Source organism: Sorex fumeus, unplaced genomic scaffold (assembly GCF_029834395.1).
Source record: "Sorex fumeus unplaced genomic scaffold, SorFum_2.1 ptg000008l, whole genome shotgun sequence".
Taxonomy (NCBI): domain Eukaryota; kingdom Metazoa; phylum Chordata; class Mammalia; order Eulipotyphla; family Soricidae; genus Sorex; species Sorex fumeus.
In genome coordinates, this window is record NW_026606065.1 from 33,056,726 (window position 1) to 33,077,086 (window position 20,361).

The following is a 20,361-nucleotide window of genomic DNA, read 5'->3' on the forward strand; positions in this document are numbered from 1 at the left end:
TTTAAGCAATAGTAGCTGAAAACAGGATTTTCCCCTCTCAACTATTACATTTCTTTCATTTAGATGTTGTTGTAACGGTGTTTTTAATTGTTCTGTTGTGGTTCAGAAGGTGGTTTTGACTTTGTTTTGAATCTCCTTTCCCAGAATCGGTTTTGTGTTCGTTCTTAATGCAGAAGATGAAGTGGATGGCGCAGATGATGCTGGTGTTGCTTTGTGGCGAGTTTTCAACTATATTGCAAAAGAATCTGATGTATCAGAAGCATTTCAGCTCATGCTTCTTGTGAGTCTAAGCTCTTATCTTTAAAATGTGCATAGGGTTTTTATTTTCATTACTCTATTATCATTATTATGACATTTCAAAGTTAAAAGAACACTCTTAAGAGGACCGATAGAATGAATCTGCTCTTGTAATATATATAATATATATAATATTGTCACCCATTAGCCTAGCCCCCGAGGCTCTGGTGCAGATACATAAATTATTAGTCGGGGAAGAAATCTTGAGCAGCGTCTTGAATAAGATCATGACTAGAGAAGTTAAATATTCTGAATGGCAAGGCATATAAATAATTCCCAGAGAAAAATAAAGAAAAAGTCGAAGATCATTTTATGACAGCAAATTGGTATGGGAATAGTAAGATTGATACTGAGTGTGCCAAAGAAACTTTTTTTTTTATTTTCAAAAGTCAGAAATTGGTAAGATACTGATTAAAGAAGAATGAGAGCAAGATTATTTCATAGTTTGGTCTTGAAACGATTATATCATCATAGTAATTTAAAAGCATTGTCATTAAGTTATATTGTATTTTTATTGTTAAGAACGCCAGGTTATTAAAAAAAAACTTGCATTTATTGTGTATATGTGTGACACCAGGGACTCCGACATCAAGGCATGTGCTCTGTTACCACCAAACCACATCTGTGAACTACTTGTATTCATATTTATGTCATTTGTCTTTATCTGGTCAATTATTATCTTAATAAGGAATAGCTGTTTAGACTAAGAAAGAAATCAACAAAGCAGTCTAAATTTTCAACCTTATTTCTGTAGCTCCAAAGAAAACCACTAAGCACCCCATGAATTTATTCTCCTGGTGCAGAGAGACTGTGTCCCATGCTGTATGCCAGGGGACATGGACCCATCAGTGTCAGCTCTCAGCCTGTCATCAGTTGGTCTTCCTAACTGATGCACGTTTATTAGGTGCTGGGTCAGACTGACAAGCATTTCATTCCAGTCCAGCTACCTGACTGTAAAAAGATCTCTACGAGATTGAGGAGCTTCTGAAACTACCTTTACCCAGATGATCCACATGATCTTTGTAGAATCTCCACTGTGTCAGCGTTTTGTGTCAGGTAATAATTTGCGTAGCCTGGTGTCTGTGCCAGACCCTTGCCTTTTGAGTGCTATGCCCCAGCTTCTAAGTTGAGCTCCCCAGCTGGAGGGAGAAGAGCAAGGGGGGATGAGGAAATAGAGAACACACGCTAGGTGGCAGTGAGGACTGAAGCACAAGCATGTTAGTGATTATTCAAACTAGATAAAACTACCCCCCCCCCCCGCCCCTCACTCACTGTGACATTAATTTTCCTTTAATTCCGCAGCAAAGTGAGCCGTGATTGAGCTCAGAATTCTTAGGAACATGCATTGTACACTTTAGCCCGGTGGTCTTCTTCAGTCTCCCTGTGCCATGCACACGGGTCCATGGACCAGTCCGCAGGCCAGCAACTAGCCCCAAAGTGTAGACAAGGCTAGACGGGGTATAGACAGGGATCTTCGCCTCCCTGCTCCCGCAGACCAGCCCCACCTGTGGACCAGTGCTCTTCCACCACAGCTGGAGAGGATGTAACTTTACTGAGCTAGCATGATTCGTGCAAAATAATCATCCGTCAAATGAATGGATTACAAAACATTTTCTATTCTTTCAGTGATCATATTCTTCTAGCTAAATTGTTGAACATAACTGTGTCAGAAAAGAGTAGCCATGTACTCAAAAGCCATATTCATTTTAAAAAGACCGAAATGTGAGAGAGAATGGGGGGGGGGGGGGCAGGGCAAGTAGTCTTCACCTCGAGCCTGTCTCCTGGCCTGGTGGGACTTAGAAGCTGTGGAGTAGAAGTAACTCAAGTTCCTCTCCCTCCTTTCCAAAGCGAAGCTCTTAGGAAATATTGAACGTTCCATATTTAGTGAGAGAGGTGCTTGCAATGATTGGATTATAAAAGCACTTTTTAAGACTTTGATTTTTGCCATGATGGAGTAATATCAATAGCATTACACAGTAAAGACGTATAAAACTAGGTGAAATAAATAAAATAAGTCCATTTGCAGAGACATTGGCACTTTGATGGTGAGTTATTCAGAAGTCGTGTGAGTAAAAGGACCTACCTGCAAGTGAGATGTGGTGGTTTATCTGTGTTTACATTTACTAGAACTTAGAACTTAGAAAGTACATGTTCTTTTTAGAAGTCTGCACGCTACGAGACAGAAAACAAACTGCAAGCTGAATTTGGTTACCTCTTTCCACAGATGTATGAAAAAGTGAAAAATCAGAATTTACTCACTGTCGAAAAGGTGAAGGAGGTTCTTCAAGATGAGTTTCCTCAAGCTGATGTTGGAGAGATTTTGGGAATAGATTCTGTGTACGACAAGGGAAGAAAGGTAAGCTAGAATGGAAAGTTTCCAAAATGTGGTCCAGGAAGCTTTATCATAATCTCAGATCTCAGGATCAGATGACCTCCGCCTCTCTTAACTCGCCCTCTGGATTTCCAGCCTCCTGAAGAATGGAAGTATGGGGGGGAGGGGGGAGGGGCGGCGGGGAGAGCTGGAGCGATAGCACAGCAGGTAGGGCATTTGCCTTGCTCATTGTGGACCCCAGGTTCAATTCTCAGCATCCCATATGGTCCCCTGCACAGCACCAGGAGTAATTCCTGAGTGCATGAGCCAGGAGTAACCCTTGTGCATTGCTGGGTATGACCTAGAAAATAAAAAAAAAAAAAAGAATGGAAGTTAATGAGGATGGGTTGGCAGTGGTAGAAAGCCAGCCAACTGCATATCCTTGTGGATCTTCCACCGGTCTGAGAATGGACAGTCGGTGGGGGGGGGGGGGGGGGGGGGGGCATGTGCATGTTGATGACGGACTAGGAAGTACACATGTGAGAGATGGGAGATGGTTCCCCCCTCCCCCGGAGGCCTGGGGAAGAAAAGGGACAGAGAAAGACAGACATAGTTAGGTTCGTTTGCAGAGAGCCTGCCGCTGCTGAGAGGCCCAGGGAGCGGAGCAGTTGTCATGAGCGAGTCCCTCGTTCCCTCCAGCAACTTGCCGGGAAGGGGCGCCTTTGCTACGCCAGAAGAGAGGAGGAGAGACAACAGGAGGGAAAGGACCAGGTGCTCAGGTGCTCAGGACTTGGCTCGCAGAACTGGAGGGGCCTGTGCAGCTTCCAGATGGAAATAGGTGTCTGTTGTCAGGACAGGCATGGGGCAAATGTTCTAGAAAACTCTGTGTCATGGCCTGTTGGCAATGGCTAAAGCTAGTTTGTGGGTGCAGAGGTCGTCCCGTTGGGGATAGTATCGTCCTGTACACGACAGCCCCCTACTTCTAGCTTGAGCATCATTCTTTACTCATGGACGTGTTCAGCAGCTTAGAGGAAAGAGCCGGAAGCCTCTTGAATGACAAAATTCTGAAATCAAGCCTGTCACCCCCCCCTTACTATTTCAGACTGGTTTTGTCTTCCACTTCCCTCATTCCTGGAAGCAGCAGTGCTGTTCGCCCAGGGCACATGTGCTCGGAGGCTCAGCGTCACCTGGAAAGGATGCTCCTTCCTCCCCCTTCCACACAGCGCACCACCCGGCCCTCTCGGCTCCCCAGCTAACCAGTTCATACCTCTCTTTCTTGGACTCTAACCATTGCCTTGGGTCCTGGCCCTTGGTGTTTTGGTTGACATAAGCTCTGACCCAACCCCCTGTCACCAAAGCCTATTCTCCAACTCTCTGCCTTTGCATTATTGCCTTGTGTTTTATTTTTTAAATAGGCAAATCCTGGTGTGTGTGTGTGTGTGTGTGTGTGTGTGTGTGTGTGTGTGTTTATCGTGCACTGTCTTCTGCGATGAATGGACCGTGCCTTCCGTGGTACCCTGGACACTGCATTCACCCTTGTCCTCATTGCGTCTCCCTCCCTCTATCATAGGTTTCCTTAGGGCAGGTTTTCCTGTCGCTTACATTCACTCATAAACCTCAGGCACATTAAAGACAAATAGTTGCAAACAGAGTGTAGTCCCGTGGTTAAGGATTCACACCCTTGGGGTCCCAGAGATAGGAAAATGGGTAGGACGCTTGCCGTGCACAGGCCTACCCAGGTTCTTTCCCTGGCACCCCATAACCACCCCCCCCAAGCTCCGGGAGAGATCCCTAGGTGCAGAAGCAGAATTCTGAGCACCACGGGGTGTGTCCCTAAAACAGAACAGAACAGAAAAGAGTTCACACTCTTCACTCTTCATCAGACAGATCTGGACACGAGGTTTGTTTCTGGTGCAGTAGCTATCTGATACTGAAAGTGACTTCATCTGTGTATCTCTTTTATCATCTGAAAACATGAAATTAGTAGTCTTTAACTTCTAGTATAATCATGAGAACTTGAACTATAAAAATAACCATAATGCATGGTATCGACTAGCAGATGAAAAAATTTTTTGCTAACATACGGATATTAATGACCTTCATATTCCAGCCTTCCTCTCTTTCCCCTCTGATCCTGTATCTGATAGCTCTCCTTTTTGTAAACACAGCAAATTGCCAGCCCCCGAGTAGACTGTGCTCTCTCTTTCCCTCCATTCCTTGCTGTACCATCCCTTTCCACTTGGAATATCTTTATCCATGTTATCTCCCTAGCAAATGTTCACTGATCCTAAGACTTTCAGCTTCACTCCTTAACAAAGAACCTTCTCTGATCCCCTGTACTCCAGACTTTAGCTTGTCAGAAGCTTCTTTCCTGGGCTCCCGCAGGAAGTTGTATGTGTTTTTATTTTATTTCTGTGACAGAGGCCCTTGAAGAGTGATTTGAGCTAAGTTATGCATAGGGTATAGCTTAATTCTAAAGGCAAAAATCCAATAAATATTAAATTAATGAATACAGGAATAAATGAATTAATGCGAATAAGTGTAATTTTTTTTAAAAAAATTGATCAAGGCATTGTGATTCACAAAGTTATTCATAGTTGCATCTCAGGCATCCAGTGTTCCAGTACCATTCCGTCACCAGTGTCCCCAGTTTCTCTGCCATCCCCTAACCTGCTTCCTTGTCAGTTTTGGTTTGGTTTGGATCTGATGCTTTCAATGTTGTTGGTTCTGTGGCTCAGATATGTAGACATAACATGCCTCCACACTGCCAAGGCCCCTAACCACCTGCCCTCTGCTCCTGGAACTCTTGTTATTTCCCCTTTCTTTTCTTCCCTCTCCTTCCAAGTTCTATGACCTAGGGGCCAGAATAACCTAGATCTCCACCACCTTTGATCCTTTATATTCCCTTGTTTTGTTATTCTGCATGCCACAGAGAAGTGAGATCTTCCTGTATGTCTTTCATCTTCTGACTTACCTTACTTCACATGATATCCTCCAGTTGCATCCAAGTTACAGTGAACTGCATGATTTCATCCTTCCTTGCAGCTGCATACTATTTTATAGCGTGTAAACACCACACCTTTGTTGGCCATTCATCTGTTGTTGGACACCTAGGTTAATTCCATGGCCTACCTATTGTGCTAAGTGCTGCAGTGAATATTAGTGTGTGTATGCTGGAGCGATAGCACAGCAGTTAGGGCATTTGCCTTGCATGCGGCCAACCCGCGTCCAATTCCTCCATCCCTCTCGGAGAACCCCCCACAAGCTACTGAGACTATCCTGCCCACACGGCAGAGCCTTGGCTAGCTCCCTGTGGCGTATTCGATATGCCAAAAGCAGTAATAACAAATCTCACAATGGAGACATTACTGGTGCCCACTAGAGCAAATCAATGAACAATGGGAGGACAGTGCTATGGTGCTATGTCCTTTTGAGTGAACGTTTTTCTGTTATGGGGGTAGAATCCAAAGAGCAGGGTGGCTGGTTCATAAAGCTCTACTCTTCTTTATCTGAGAAATCTCCATACTTGTTTCCAGAAAGGTTGGATCAGATAGCATTCCTCACCAGCAGTGGATGAGAGCTCCTTCTTCACCAGGTCGCTGCCAACACAGATTGTTTGCAGGTTTTTCCTTTTTTTTTTTTTTTGATAAGTGCCATTCTCACTGATGAGAAGATATCTTGTCTTGATTTTGGATTTCCATGATAAGTGATGAGGCACACTTTTTTTTCACGTGCCTGTTGGTGATTTGTCTGTTTCTTCACAAAAGTCTGTTCATTTCTCTCCCCATTATTTGACAGGGTTTCTGGGGTTTTGTTGTTGTTGATCTTTGTGAGTTCTTTATGTACCTTGGATATTAAATCTTTATCTGATATGTTGAATGTAAATATTTTCTCCCATTCAGTTGGATGTCTTTGAGTTTTAGCCTGTGTTTCTTTGGCCATGCAAAAATTCTTCGATTTGTGTAGTCCCTTTTGTGTATTTTTGTTTTTTTTTGCCTTTGTCATATGGGCATATCATTGAAAATGAATTTGAGGTCCAGATCTTGGAGCATTCTGTCAATATTTTCCTCAGTGTGCTGTATGGATTCTGTTCTGATCTCAAGGTCTTTAATAACACTTTGAATTGACTTTTGTGTAGGATGTGAGAGATGGAGCTAGCTTTGTTTTTTCACATGTGATTATTCCATTTCCCCAGAATCAGTTAGTGAAGAGAGACTCTCTGCTCCACTCCATGTATCCAGCTCCTTGCTTGAAAATTAGTCGACCATTAATCTGGGGCTTTGTCTTTGGATACTCAATTCTAACTCATTGGTCAGAGAGTCTGTCCTTACTCAAGTACCGTGCTACTTTGATCACTAAACCTTCAGATTATTGTTTCAAGTTAGGTTATGGGAATCCTCTCAGTTTCTTGTTTCTCAGTCTGACTTTGGAGATTCTGGGTGTTGTATGATTCCATACACACTTGGTTTTTGATCGTTCTAAGTCCTTGAAGAATGTCATCTGAACTTAGAGGGAAATTGAAGAATGGTATAATAATTTAGGTAAGGTAGCCGTTTTGACAATATTGATTCTTCTAAATCCATGAACGTGGAGTATCTTTCCATCTTAAGGTCTTTTTCTTAAGTGGCTTATAGTTTTCATGGTATGGATCGTTCACAGCTTTTGTCTAGTTGATTCCTAAGTACTTGATGCTTTGGACACCCTTCTGAATGGCGTAGACTCTTTGATCTCCTTCTCTTTTCATTCATTATTTTTGTTTTAAAGAAAGAAATGTAGATTCTCTGCCAAATGTCAGCAAACTGCAGCAGAGTGACTATATTTGCTCCACCCCCGCCCTTCTTAGAGGTTAGAGGGGGACACACCTTGCACCTTTGTTCACCTGTTGTGGTGATGGCTGCTTTCATGTGTGCAAGAACTTCAGAGTTGAATCAGTGGCTCCCAGACCTGAGCTGTGTACCTGTCAACCCTCTTCAGAAGACGTTTCTTGACCCATATAGTAAATTATTTTCTCTTGTCATAATCATGGCAAAACAATTAAAATAATCAAAGTTAACATTTTTCCCCTCTGGCATATAAAACTGTGGCAGCCCCCCGCCCCATTTACTCGAGTACTTCTTTTTCAGACCGCCACATTCTTCTTCACTCCTGTATTTGTGTTTTTGAATCGTGCAGGGAGGAGCAGGCTACTACAAGATGACTGGTCTGGGCCCTTTGCCTCAAGCACTTTATAATGGTGAACTATTTGATGATGAAGAGCTGAATATTAAGCAGCTAGAAATAGCTGTGCTTCGCAAGATGATGGGTACACTGATATATTTACAAAAGGAAATCTTTATGGTATGTATGAGTCATGAGAAAATACCCGGTGAGAGATATGTGTCGATGACTTCTCATTCACGCTGACGTGCACATTTCCCTCACCCCTGGTTTTTGCCGCGGTGCCATGTCTGTGGTAGAGGTCTGTGCGTCTGGGCGTGCAGCCTTCCAATGCCACTATCTGTGCGACCTTCATTCCAGCTTCGTCATTTCAGGGCACATTAAATGATGGAACCAACACAGTTGAATTCCTTATGGCGAAGAATAATATTGTACCCCGCATAAATCCACTGATTTTGCAGGACAAACGGGTCTACCTTAATTTAATATCTACATCAGGTAAGTTAATTTTTTATATAGACTTTTCAATTAGTGCTCAGTGAGCTGTGAAGGGTTTATTAATGTGTTATTCAACATCTTACATGAAATTTTCCAGTAACCGCCGATATTGAAGATCACTCCACTTACCATTTCTTGGATTCACAAGATAAGAGTGCTGTAATTGCGGAGAACATGTATTATTTGACCCCAAAAGGTGACAAGTATATTTTGTTTTCCTGAATTAATAGTCCTGAATGTTTTCTAAAAATTTTAAGTGTTTTTGATTCCTGAAAATTCTAATAGTGATAATTGCAAAAAATATTCACATAATATATTTTTTACATGGTAATATCTGAGTATTCCTGGTTTTAAACTTGAGAATTTGCCATTTATTAGGTTATAAGGATAGGGCTGAGAAAATAACGGCAACTGTGCTGGCTAATCCTGTGTACCCAGGTATTCATTTTGCAGTAAAGAATGCTTATCATACGAGGCATGCTAAATTCATTCTGTAGTTGCTGTAATTTACTATAATCATTAAATAAAACTAACAAAATACTAAATTGAAATTGAGCCATATGATATCTTGCTGTTCTGACAAATATGAAAAATACTTTGACTTCCAGATTCTCAAAATTTTCTTTTTCTTTTTAATTTTTTTTTTAAATTTTAATGAATCACCGTGAGATAGTTACAGATTTACAGACTTTGGTGATTATGTTTCAGTAATACAGTGATCGAGTACCCATCCCTCCACCAGTGCCCATTCTCCACCACAAATGTTCCGAGTATCCCTCCCACCAACCCCCATCGCAAAATTTTCTGATGGTAATAATCGAATTACTGTTGATTGGTATGAGATGAATCAGACCAAGTTACATGTAGACAGAAACATTAAAGTCAGTAACCATGAGCTTGGACTGGAGGGAGCTCAGCAGTGAGCACTTGCCTGCATGAGGGACGCCCTGGGTTTGATCCTCAGCACTGCAAAGAGAATAGTAAATAGATGATCACTGTAGCACTGTCCTCCCCTTGTTCATCAATTTGCTCAAGCAGACACAAGTAATGTCCCCATTGTGAGACTTGTTACTGGTTTTGGCATATCAAATACGCCACGGAGAGCTTGCCAGGCTCTGCCATGTGGGCGGAATACTCTCGGTAGCTTGCTGGGCTCTCCGAGAGGGATGGAAGAATCGAACCTGGGTCGGCCGCGTGCAAGGCAAATGCCCTACCCGCTGTGCTATCGCTACAGCCCAAGGCAGATAGATAGATAGATAGATAGATAGATAGATAGATAGATAGATAGATATCACTCCAGCATGTCAGGCATGTGTGTGTGTGAGAGAGAGAGAGAGAGAGAGAGAAGAGAGAGAGAGAGAGAGAGAGAGAGAGAGAAAGAGAGAGATGGTGTGGGCCTTGCGTATGGCTGACCAGGTTTTATTCTTGGAATTCCACATGGTCCCCTGTGCACCTCCAGGAGTAGTTCCTGAGTACAGAGCCATGAGTAACCCCTGAGCATCCTTGGTGTGACTTTCAAGTCACATGCATATATAAGTAAATTATAAATATAAATAGATAATATAATATAAATATAATATAAATAATATCACTGTATCACTGTCACCCTGTTGTTCATCAATTACCTCGAGCAGGCACCAGTAATGTCTCCATTTGTCCTAGCCCTGAGATTTTATTTTTTTTTATTTTATTTTTTTTATTTCTTTATTGAATCACCGTGGGAAAGGTTACAAAGCTTTCAGGTTTAGGTCTCAGTCATGCAAATATCAAACACATTTCCCTTTACCAAAACTTATTTTTTACCATGAAGAACCCCAATAAAACCCCACCCCCCACCCCTCCCAGTCCCTGTGGGGCAGATGAATTCTAGTTAACACTCTATCTGCTTTGATTAGATTCATTGTTTCAATAAAAGATTCACCACTATTATTTAGAGTTTACCCCCCCCCCCCAAATCAGACATGCTGAAAAAGCATTGTGAAGTGATTTGCTTTCTACAGCTGGGTTCAAGAATTAAATGTTGGTTTTGGATTTCTGCTATTTTACTTATTGAACCTGGAAGTATTTCTACTGAAAGTCAGATAGTTAAGAAATTGGTTTCTGTGCACTGGAGACGTGGCCGTGCTGGAGAGCCGCTAGTGGGGGGCAACTGGTGGCCTCGGTAGGGCGTGAAGGGCGGAGCGAAACGCCCCCCTTCCCATGAGGTTTTAGTCGCCCCCACACCCCCGGCTCATACCTGCTGTCCACAAGGCTCCCATGCGGCCGCCATCTTTCTTTCCAGAGAGGAGAAGGCGACTGGGGCACTAGCCCTGAGATTTTAGCAAGTGCCACATTGGATGCTCTTTCAGGGTCAGGGGAAGGAGACTCATCTTTGTTACTCGGTTTTGGCATATCGAATATGCCACAGGAACTTGCCAGACTCTGCCATGCAGGATAAATAATATAAATATAATATAAATATAAATAGCACTGTAGCACTGCCCTCCCATTGTTCATAGATTTGCTCGAGCGGGCACCAGTATCGTCTCAACAAATTATGAGACTTGTTATTACTGTTTTTGGCATATTGAATATGTCACGGGTAGCTTGCCAGGCTTTGCTGTGCAGGTGAGATACTCTCAGTAGCATACTGGGCTCTCTGAGAGAGAGAATATAAAATAAATTTATATTTATTTATAAATATAAGCACAGCGGGTAGGGCGTCTGCCTTGCACGCAGCCAACATGGCCGACCCGAGTTCGATTCCTCCGCCCCTCTCGGAGAGCCCGGCAAGCTACCGAGAGTAGTCGATATGCCAGACACAGTAACAGCAAAGTCTCCAATGGAGACGTTACTGGGCCCGCTCGAGCAAATCGATGATCAACGGGAGGGCCTCGATTTATGTTTATATATAGTAAATATTAATGTACTATAATAAATGCATTATAATAATTACAGTAAATTATAAATATATTATAAATATAAATTATTATAGCACTGTAGCACTGCCCTCCCATTGTTCATTGATTTGCTTGAGCAGGCCTAGTAACATTGTGAGACTTGTTATTGTGTTTGACATATTGAATACGTCATGGGGAGCTTGCCAGGCTTTGCCATGCAGGTGAGATACTCTCAGTAGTTTGCCAGGCTCTCCGAGAGGAGCAGAGGAATCGAACTCGGGTCGGCCGGGTCAGCCACGTGCAAGGCAAACACCCTACCCACTGAAGATTAGTGTGACCCCTGCGCAAAGTTGACATGCAAATTATTATATAAATATTGTCGCTGTCACTGTCCTCCCATTGTTCATCGGTTCATCCATTTGCTCTAGCGGTCCCAGTCAGTAACGTCTCCATTGTGACACTTGTTACTGTGTTTGGCATATCGAATATAAATTATAAACATAAGGTAATAAAAATGCCCTTTTTCATATATACTAATACTTTATTTTATCTGGTATGTGAGTGTGTGTGTATTTACCATGGTAGCACGAATACATGTTCACTCCCAACACTGGAGCCATGATAAACATAATAAAATCATCTCTGTGGTGAAGGTATCCCACAAATGGTCCCTCAGAGACAATTCTTTCTCTTTGGTATTTGAACCGCACGAATACATTGATTCCCACTTTGAGCATTTTTTATACATCTGAAAACTGTGTGAATAATTTGAACAACATCCATGATTTTAATTTCAGCAAAATTTTAAACTTTCTTTTTGTTAACTGAAAGTGTCTCCTACTATTACTATGACTGACTCAAGTACTTAAAATTTTCAGATGACAGTGGAATTTTTCCAGTCACTTTCTGGATTATTGCTGACTTTGACAAACCATCAGGAAGGCAACTACTTTCTAGTGCATTAAGGTATATGGTGAGTTGCTAGATTTTTTTTTTTTTGGAGTAGCTAGATAGTTTTCCTTTAAATTGTAATTCATTACAATTTGGAGAAAATAATAGGGTGAACATGCATACATTCCCTTCCATGTTCTCATGCTAATTCTCTTCCTTGATTAGACAAGTGTGCTAAGGAAGTTAAGAAGGTGACTTGACTGAGTTGCCATGTGAAATAGGTAACTTTGTGTAGGGTAAAATAAAATGGGAGGGAAGGAGGGAGGGAGGGAGAGAGAGAAGGAGGGAAGAAAGGAAGGGAGAGAGGGAGGGAGGGAGGGGAGGGGAGGGGAAAGGAAGGGAAGGAAAGAAGGGAGGGAGAGAGAGGGAAGGAGGGAGGCAAGGAAGGAAGGAAGGAAGGAAGGAAGGGTAGAAGGAGGGGAGGGAAGAAAAGAAAGGGAGGGAGACAAAAGGAGAGAAAGAGAACAAAAGGGAATGCCGTGCCACAGAGGCAGTGTGGGGTGGGGGGGATGAGGGGTGGGAGGGATACTGGGATCCGTGGTGGTGGGAAATGGGCACTGGTGGAGGGATGGATACTTGATCATTGTATAACTGAAACCCAAGAACAAAAATTTGTAAGTCTGCAACTGTACCTCATGATGTTTCACTAATAATAATAATAATAAAATTTAAAAAATAAAGAAGCCCATAATAGCTGGATACTACAAGTCCATTTTAAAGCTCTGAATAGTAATTTACAGCTTACTGTGTAATAAAGTGTTCAACATTAAAAAAAAGGAGGAAGGGAGGGAGGGAAAAAAGGAGGAAGGAGATGAGGGAGGGAGGGAGGGAGGGAGGGAAGGAAGGAAGGAAGGAAGGAAGGAAGGAAGGAAGGAAGGGGGAAGAAGGGAAGGTGGGAGGTAGGGAGGGGGGAGGGAACAAAGGAAGGAAGGAAGGCAGGCTGTCCAAACCAAACCCGAAGTCTCTTCTTTGGCTCCTGCATGCTATGTGTGGTCTGTATGTTCTTCTCGCCCTTGCTGTTGGCCATGCATGTGGCATCTGTCTGTTAGTGTTAGGAATTGAAGACCATCCCTCATCCCCAAGTTCAGGCACCCACCTGTGACATCCCGCACGTGTGCACAGAGGCAGGGGATTGGCCCCGAGAGCTGAGTCCTGGAGGTCACCCCCCCCCCCCCCGACCGCCGCCCCCCCCCCCCCCGACCGCCGCGACTGCCACATCCCCGAGAGGTCAGAGAGCAGCTCACTCTCCCTCCAGGAGCGCCCAGAGCTGCCCAGGACATGGTCAGGACCAAGTGCCCTCTGACGGGCAGCACAGAGGCTCCTGCAGGGGAACCTCCTTGAAGCAGGAGGACGCGTGCCCAGGGGCCAAGGCGGGTGCCCGAGGGCGAGGGGCAGATGGCCCGGGGCCGGGGGTGCGGGTCCCACTTCGTACCAGATCTTAACCTGGTGCAGATCAGCGTTTTGCCGGCCGCCCTGCATTTGCCCCCTCTCTTGCCTCCCCGTGCTCCGTTTAATACCTTTTTGGGCGGTTCAACGTTTCTGTGTTGGTAGTATTGCTCTTTTCAACTTCTAAGTCTTTTTTCATTGAGGGAACTGTTCTCACATCTGAATGCATTTTAGGGAGACAGTTTCACGGCTCTCTGGAGCATATGTTCCTGCCACAGTGCACAAGCCCCCAGCCCCCACCCCCACTGCCTATAGCACCATTGCCCTGGCCGGCTCATTCTCTTCATATTCTGTTTTTCAGATTGTATTATTTCTGTTGATTCATCTTGAAGCTGATTTTTCTGCCAACTCAGATCTTTTTTTTTCTTTTTGGGGTCACACCCAGCGATGCACTCAGGAATTACCCCTGGTGGTGCTCAGGGGACCATATGGGATGCTGGGAATCGAACCCTGGTCGGCGGCGTGCAAGGAAAACGCCTTACCCACTGTGCTATCGCTCCAGCCCCCAACTCAAATCTCTTGAACTCCTCTAATCAGGTTTTTCATTTCAGGTTTTGACTTTTTAGGTGCAGACATTCCATTTGTGTATAACTTATTATTATTATTACACCTGTAATAAACTGTTCTTATTATCATCAGGCCTTTCCCTTAATTATTTAAGCCTGGCTTGTAGTTACTTGAATATATTTACGCCATCAGTACATCATCTGAGAGGGCAAAGACCCTTTCTAATGCTTGTTTTATTTCCCTTTGCACGAATCATGTTCTCCAGTTCCATTGCACATCCATATTCTTTTTTCCAAAAGCAAATCCTTAAAATGTGCATACACTGGTGCACATTTGGACAGAGCCCCCGCCCTTGTCCCCGGGACATCTTGTTGTTTGATCTTTTTTATTTTTAAGAAGTTTCATTGGATCACCATGAGATAGTTGCAGACTTGGCATGATTCCATTTCAGTCACACAACGCTCGACCACCCATCCCTCCACCAGTGCACATTTTCCACTACCATTGTTCCCAGTGTCCCACCTAGCACCCCCACCCCACCCCACTCCCTGCCTCTGTGGCAGGTACCATCCTTCTTACTCTCTCTAATTTTGGGTGTTATGGTTTGCAATACAGATACTCAGAGGCCAGCGTGTTTGGTCCTTGGTCTACTTTCAGCACACACTTCCCATCCCAGGCGATCCCTCCAACCATCTCTATCCCAACTGCCTTTTCCCCTTTTGGTAGTAAGGGAGACTGAACCATTCTGTTTCCCTCATTATCCTTCCCTGAGCTCTTGGTCTCTTGCTTTTACTCTTTGATCTCGTTTCCTGGGCTGTCCCTCTGGGCCCCCGGGAGCTGGCCTCCAGTCAGTGGCGCGTGCTCAAAACCCCCATGGCTGCCTAGAGTTCAGCATCTGGCAGGCCCTGTGTACTGACCTCAGAAGCCTCATTTGGCCCATGTTCACCCAGAAGAGTATCTCGGAAGATTCCTTTCTAGTTCCTCACAAGAGGGTTTAACCCTGGGTGGGCAGCGTCTTCCAGTGTGCCAGGGTGAGTTTCCTTTCCCTCCCTGGGGCCTGGCTTGCACCCCATGCTGAAGTGTGCCTTGGGCTCCGGTCCCTAAAGTCTCCAGTCAGGCCAGAGCGCATGACAGTTCTTCCTCTTAGTGCTTTGTCTGATTCTGGTAGAATTTGGGGCCTCTGCAATCCTGCAGAACAGTTTTTGCTAGGCAGGCCATATAAAAGCACATCTTGGGTGGAATTTTGCATCTAGGCTATAGTTGGTGGAGCCCTGGTTAGTTGATTATCCGTATCACTTCTTAGATTTTGTCTTTCCAGTGTGTTACATTGACTGTGTTTCACTTTTTATTTCAGGAAATGGTCATTAAAAATCATAACACAAACAAACAAAAAACCCTAATTATAGAGCCATGAGTGGCTCCTGAACACAGAGCCAGGTGTCAGCCTTAAGCACCACCAGGTGGGGCAAAAGAAGAGAAAAAGAAAATGACATTGGGGTGTTAGGGGTGCTCATCGGGGTGTCAGTGCTTCCGTTTCATCGGCCAGCCTGTTGAGAAGTCCTTGGAATTCCTCAGGGAATTCCTTCCGGGACTCAGGGACTGCCTAGAACCACCAGCCCCAGTAGGTCCTTTGCTTTCCTGACACCTGTGCATATACCCGTAAGTCTGGCACAATAAGATCAGCATCAGCATTTAGCGATAAAGTAAAACAATTATAATTCTACACTGGAATTAAAAGTTCTGTGAGTATGGTGTCTGTCTCCCTATCAGAATATTTCATTGTGCTGGGGCCAGAGAGGTAGTCCAGTGGGTAAGGCATTTGCCTTGCATGTGGCCAAGGCAGATTAAATCCCCAGCACTTCATGTGGTCCCCCTAAACCCCTCTAGGAGTGATCCTGAGTACCACCAGGGTGTCCAGAAAGAACCCAAACAAACCAAACAGCTTATTGTGTATAGTTTTCGCCTGTAATTGATGGTTGAGAACTGGGCCTGCGGCTCAGGGTCCAGGCAGTCCTGTCTGAGCTCAGGCAGAGCTTCTTGAGAGAGAGGATATGTGAGCCAACATTTTGAGCTGCATCTCTGGCCCCTAAAATACTGTTTTTGGAAAATATAAATAGGATTTTTTTAAAGGATTTTGTTTACAGTATGCCAAAAACAGTAACAAGTCTCACAGTGGAGACATTACTGGTGCCTGCTTGAGCAAATCGATGAACAACGGGAGCACAGTGTTACTATATAAATTGGCTCTGTAGGCTGATGCTTCTCTATGTATAAGTTTCTCTGTACCCTCCACCAAAATTCTTGTGTCTCCCCCATTATCCCAGCGATTCCCCTTTCCTCCCACTTCCCTTCCCAACCCTTTCTGGTAATGCTCTTAAGAGTGACTTTTGTCCTGATTTGCTCGTTCCTTTGGTTATTTATATTCCACCCATGAGAGAAACCATCCAGAAATTGTCTTTCCTTCTTAAGGAAGAGGATAATTCAGGGCTGGGTGCGAGGATTTTCCCGAAAGCTGCATCCATAAAGATGGTTCGGTGTTGCAAATCACAACTCTCGAAAGGAGAGAGAGAGAGAGAAAAAAAAAAAAAGGAATGCCCTGCCACAGAGGTGGGGTCGTGGGGGGGAGGTGAGTGGGGGGGGAAGGGATACTGGGATCATCGGTGGTGGAGAATGGGCAGTGGTGGAGGGATGGGTGCTCGAGTGTTGTATGACTGAAACACAAGCACAAACGTTTGGAAGTCTGCAATTGTACCTCACAGTGATTCACTAATAAAACATTTAAAAAAAATAAAAGATGATTTGGTGTTAGCTCAAGGACAGGAACACCAGCAGGGGTCAGCACCGACAGCCAGAAACAGATCGCTCATGTGCGGATACCTTGCACCCGGTTCATGGCTGAGTACAGGACAATTGGATGCTCGAATTCAAGGTCACTGGACACAGTGGGGAATGGAGTCTCGTCACCTTCCCGACGATCAACTCCAGACCTAAGCACAAAGAGCCAGAGTAGAACCATTACTTGAAGATAGCACCGATTATCTCTGTGACTTCAGAGACTTCTCAGAAAGAACCTAAAGCCTGCCAGCCACGAGGTTACAAATACCAGCAAATTCAACTCCGTTATAATGAAGGATTTTCTTTTTCTTCCCTTTTGGTCCTAACATACCATCGAGAGAATAAAAAGGCAATGGCGGGCGTTTTCTTCACACATAGGGCCAAAACGGTACTCAAGCAAGTCTTAGGAATCAAACAACTCTAAGAAAAAGATAATTCTAATAAAGGTCATTCTCTCCAGTAATATACTGGCAGAAGATGGAACAGACTAATCATTACCAAAAAGAAAAAAAAAGGCCAACCAGTGTCTCAGACACTCTTTCAGGACCAACAGACTTTAGCATCAGGACACATAGGACACTTTACCTTGCAGTCACCATCTGCTTCGAGAATTGTTTGCCGTCCTTCAGTGGGCTTTCCTTGAAAGCTGTGGTGTGTTTCTAATAGGCAGAAGCAAGTTGGGTTTTAGTTTTGGCTCTATTCTTATTACTTCCTGCCTTTGAATTTGTTAGTTCAGACCATGAACACTTAAGGGGTCTTGGTCAAGGACCTCCGGGAAGATGGGCCCGGAAGCCTCTGGAACCCGGCAGAAGAGCGAGTTCCTGCACAGGCGCTGCCCCATCTCCTCCTGCACACCACCCTTAGCTTTTAACTCCTGTCGCTCTCCTCCAGAACGCATCAGACTCCTAAGTGCTTTCCCCAGGGAATGGGAAACTGACATCATAGCAAGGAGAAACTGAAGATAAGCCAGAGGTCCTTAATCAGGTGCGTCTCATCGTCCTTGGAGTTGCTCAGCATTTCCCCAGAGGACCTTGAAACAGGAAGGCAGCTGCATGTCTAGGCCTACCTCAAGGTAGCTGCCTGTGCTTCTGGGAGCCAGCAGCAGGGGTCGCTACCGACAGACGGCTGCTGTGAACACACCTGTTGCCAATGAGTTCATCCTGATGCTAAACAGAATACGCAGAAACACACCTTTCATGAAAGGGGGAAAAGTATGACCAGTGAATATACTAGAAGATGTTTAATATTATTAGAAATGGGAAAAGGTAAATTAAACCCCAAAGAAATAGCTTACGTATCCACCAGAATGATTAAAATGTCTGGCATTGTAAAATTGAGATGGGGCGGGGGGGGGGGGGGGTAATCAATCTGTTATATGTAAAGGGTGAGTAAACTTCTGAGATTGAAGGTGCACAAACCCAGTTTTTTTAGAGCACTGAGCTGAAAAATAAAAAAAGAAGCAGCCTGCAACACCAGTGTAACGAATGACAATAATCCTGTCATGAAATTCTATACACCACCACCCCAACAAAAGTGCAGCTACACACATCGTGTGAAATCTCACAGCTACTGACTGAAATAGGGGGGATAGCACTAATCTATGGCTATGCTTTTATGACGTTCAATAACAGTGCCAGGTTAGGTAGTAAGATGTAAAAATGTTGAGAAGACTAGTATAGTGAGTAGGGCACTTGCAAGCCATGTTAGGAGTGACCCCTGGGTGCAGGACCAGGAGTGAACCCCAAGCACCAACTGTGTGCCCCCCACCCCCCAAAAAGCAAAACTGTTGTTACCACGAATGATAGGCCAGTGATGAGAATAGTGTGAAAATGCAGTGATTGGTAGAATATGAGCGATTGCTGTGGATTGTTACTAAGGTCTGTTTTTGTTTTGTTTTGCAATCTGGGTGATACAGTGCTGAGAGCCCGTTGTGTAGTTTCAGTTTGGTTTGGTTTCGAGGACTCTCCTGGCAGTGCTCAGTGTTTCCTCTTGGTTCTGTGCTCAGGGATCACTTCTGGTGGGCTCAGGGGACCATATGTGGTAAGAGAGATTGAACCCAGCTTCAAGGACTCTCCTGGCAGTGCTCAGTGTTTCCTCCTGGTTCTGTGCTCAGGGATCACTTCTGGTGGCCTCAGGGGACCATATGTGGTAAGAGAGATTGAACCCAGCTCAACCTTGCAAGGCAGCTGCCCTACCCACTGTTCTATCGCTCTGGCCCCATCTTTGTGTATTTTTATGTGTGTTATTTCACCCACACACAGAGAGGTTAAAGTATCGCATTGCTAAAGAATCACTGTACCGAGGCTGAGCCAGCTGGCGGCATTGCTGAGGTGATATTTGGGTGGTGAGGGAGTTTACCACACTCGTGCAGTCCGATAGGCTTTGGCAGGGAGAGGTGCTGGGTGATAGTGAACAGAAATGATTCAAAAGCAAAACGGTGTAGTTTTGAAAGGGTTTGTAAAAATAATGATTTTTTTCACCTGTAAATGTGTTTTTCAGAAATTAAGCGTTCTTTCTCGGCTGGGGGTTATTTATAATCCTGCATCAAAGATAAATGAAGAAAACACAGCTATTTCTAGAGGAATTTTGGCAGCTTTTCTTACACAGAAGAACCAATTTCTGAGTGACTTTCTCAGCAAACTGGCAGAGGAAGAAACTGCTACAGCTATTTACTCTGGAGATAAAATTAAAACATTCCTTACTGAGGTTAGTAGCTATTTGTTTGGAATCATAAAGATTTGTTGCCTGTTTCATAGAAGCCAGTGTGGTATACTTGGAGCTATCTGTCACTAAATAATAGCAGTAAGTATAATCAATTGGGGAGAATACACATTCCTCACAGTAGTAAAAGATAAATGTTAAGTGATGTGACTTTGTATAGAAGCATTTAACAAATCAAATTACATATATCTCGGTGACGTCCCCATAATCCATAAAGTTGATGGCATTCTGCTTTGGATATACTAAAATGAAGAATTGGAAGTTAAAGGATAACGGAAATAATTCTCAGTCATTTCACTGATTCTTTTCTTTTTTCAGTACTGGAGAAATTCTAAAGATAAAAGATAATTCTCTGGAATAAAGATTCATTGGTTTATGTTTTTGGATTCCTGATTATTTACCGGACTCTGGGAGTGTACCTGTCTGGTGGAGCTTATATTCCAGCGGGACTAGCAATGGAAGTGGTAGGGAAAAGTGGAGATCGAAATGAAATGAGAAATGAAGCCAGGAAAGTCTGAGGCTCCACCTCACGGTCCCAGCGCAGAGCCAGTCTAGGTTGGACAGAGGCAGGTGGTCTCGCCCAGCCGGAGGGCTGAGTGATGGAAGGGCCCTGTGACGAGAGGACGAGGAGGCGACAGCAGAATAACAACCCCACATGTTTCAGACACTTGTATATATATATTTTTTAAGTTATAATGGGAGGCCATGAAAGAAACGTAAAGAAATAATATAATCTTTATAAGAAGAACCTGGGCTACC

At 44.1% G+C, this 20,361-nt stretch overlaps 1 protein-coding gene across 1 annotated transcript in view; it reads left to right on the forward strand.

The window, feature by feature from the left end:
- UGGT2 (UDP-glucose glycoprotein glucosyltransferase 2) overlaps nt 1-20,361 on the forward strand; it is a 128,100-nt gene that overhangs the window by 63,727 nt on the left and 44,012 nt on the right. Inside the window, exons 15-21 of the mRNA XM_056109679.1 lie at nt 145-280; nt 2,522-2,653; nt 7,781-7,945; nt 8,140-8,263; nt 8,361-8,459; nt 12,021-12,115; nt 19,381-19,587. Of these exons, the coding sequence (XP_055965654.1) occupies nt 145-280; nt 2,522-2,653; nt 7,781-7,945; nt 8,140-8,263; nt 8,361-8,459; nt 12,021-12,115; nt 19,381-19,587 (958 nt within the window). The remainder of the gene's footprint in view (nt 1-144; nt 281-2,521; nt 2,654-7,780; nt 7,946-8,139; nt 8,264-8,360; nt 8,460-12,020; nt 12,116-19,380; nt 19,588-20,361) is intronic.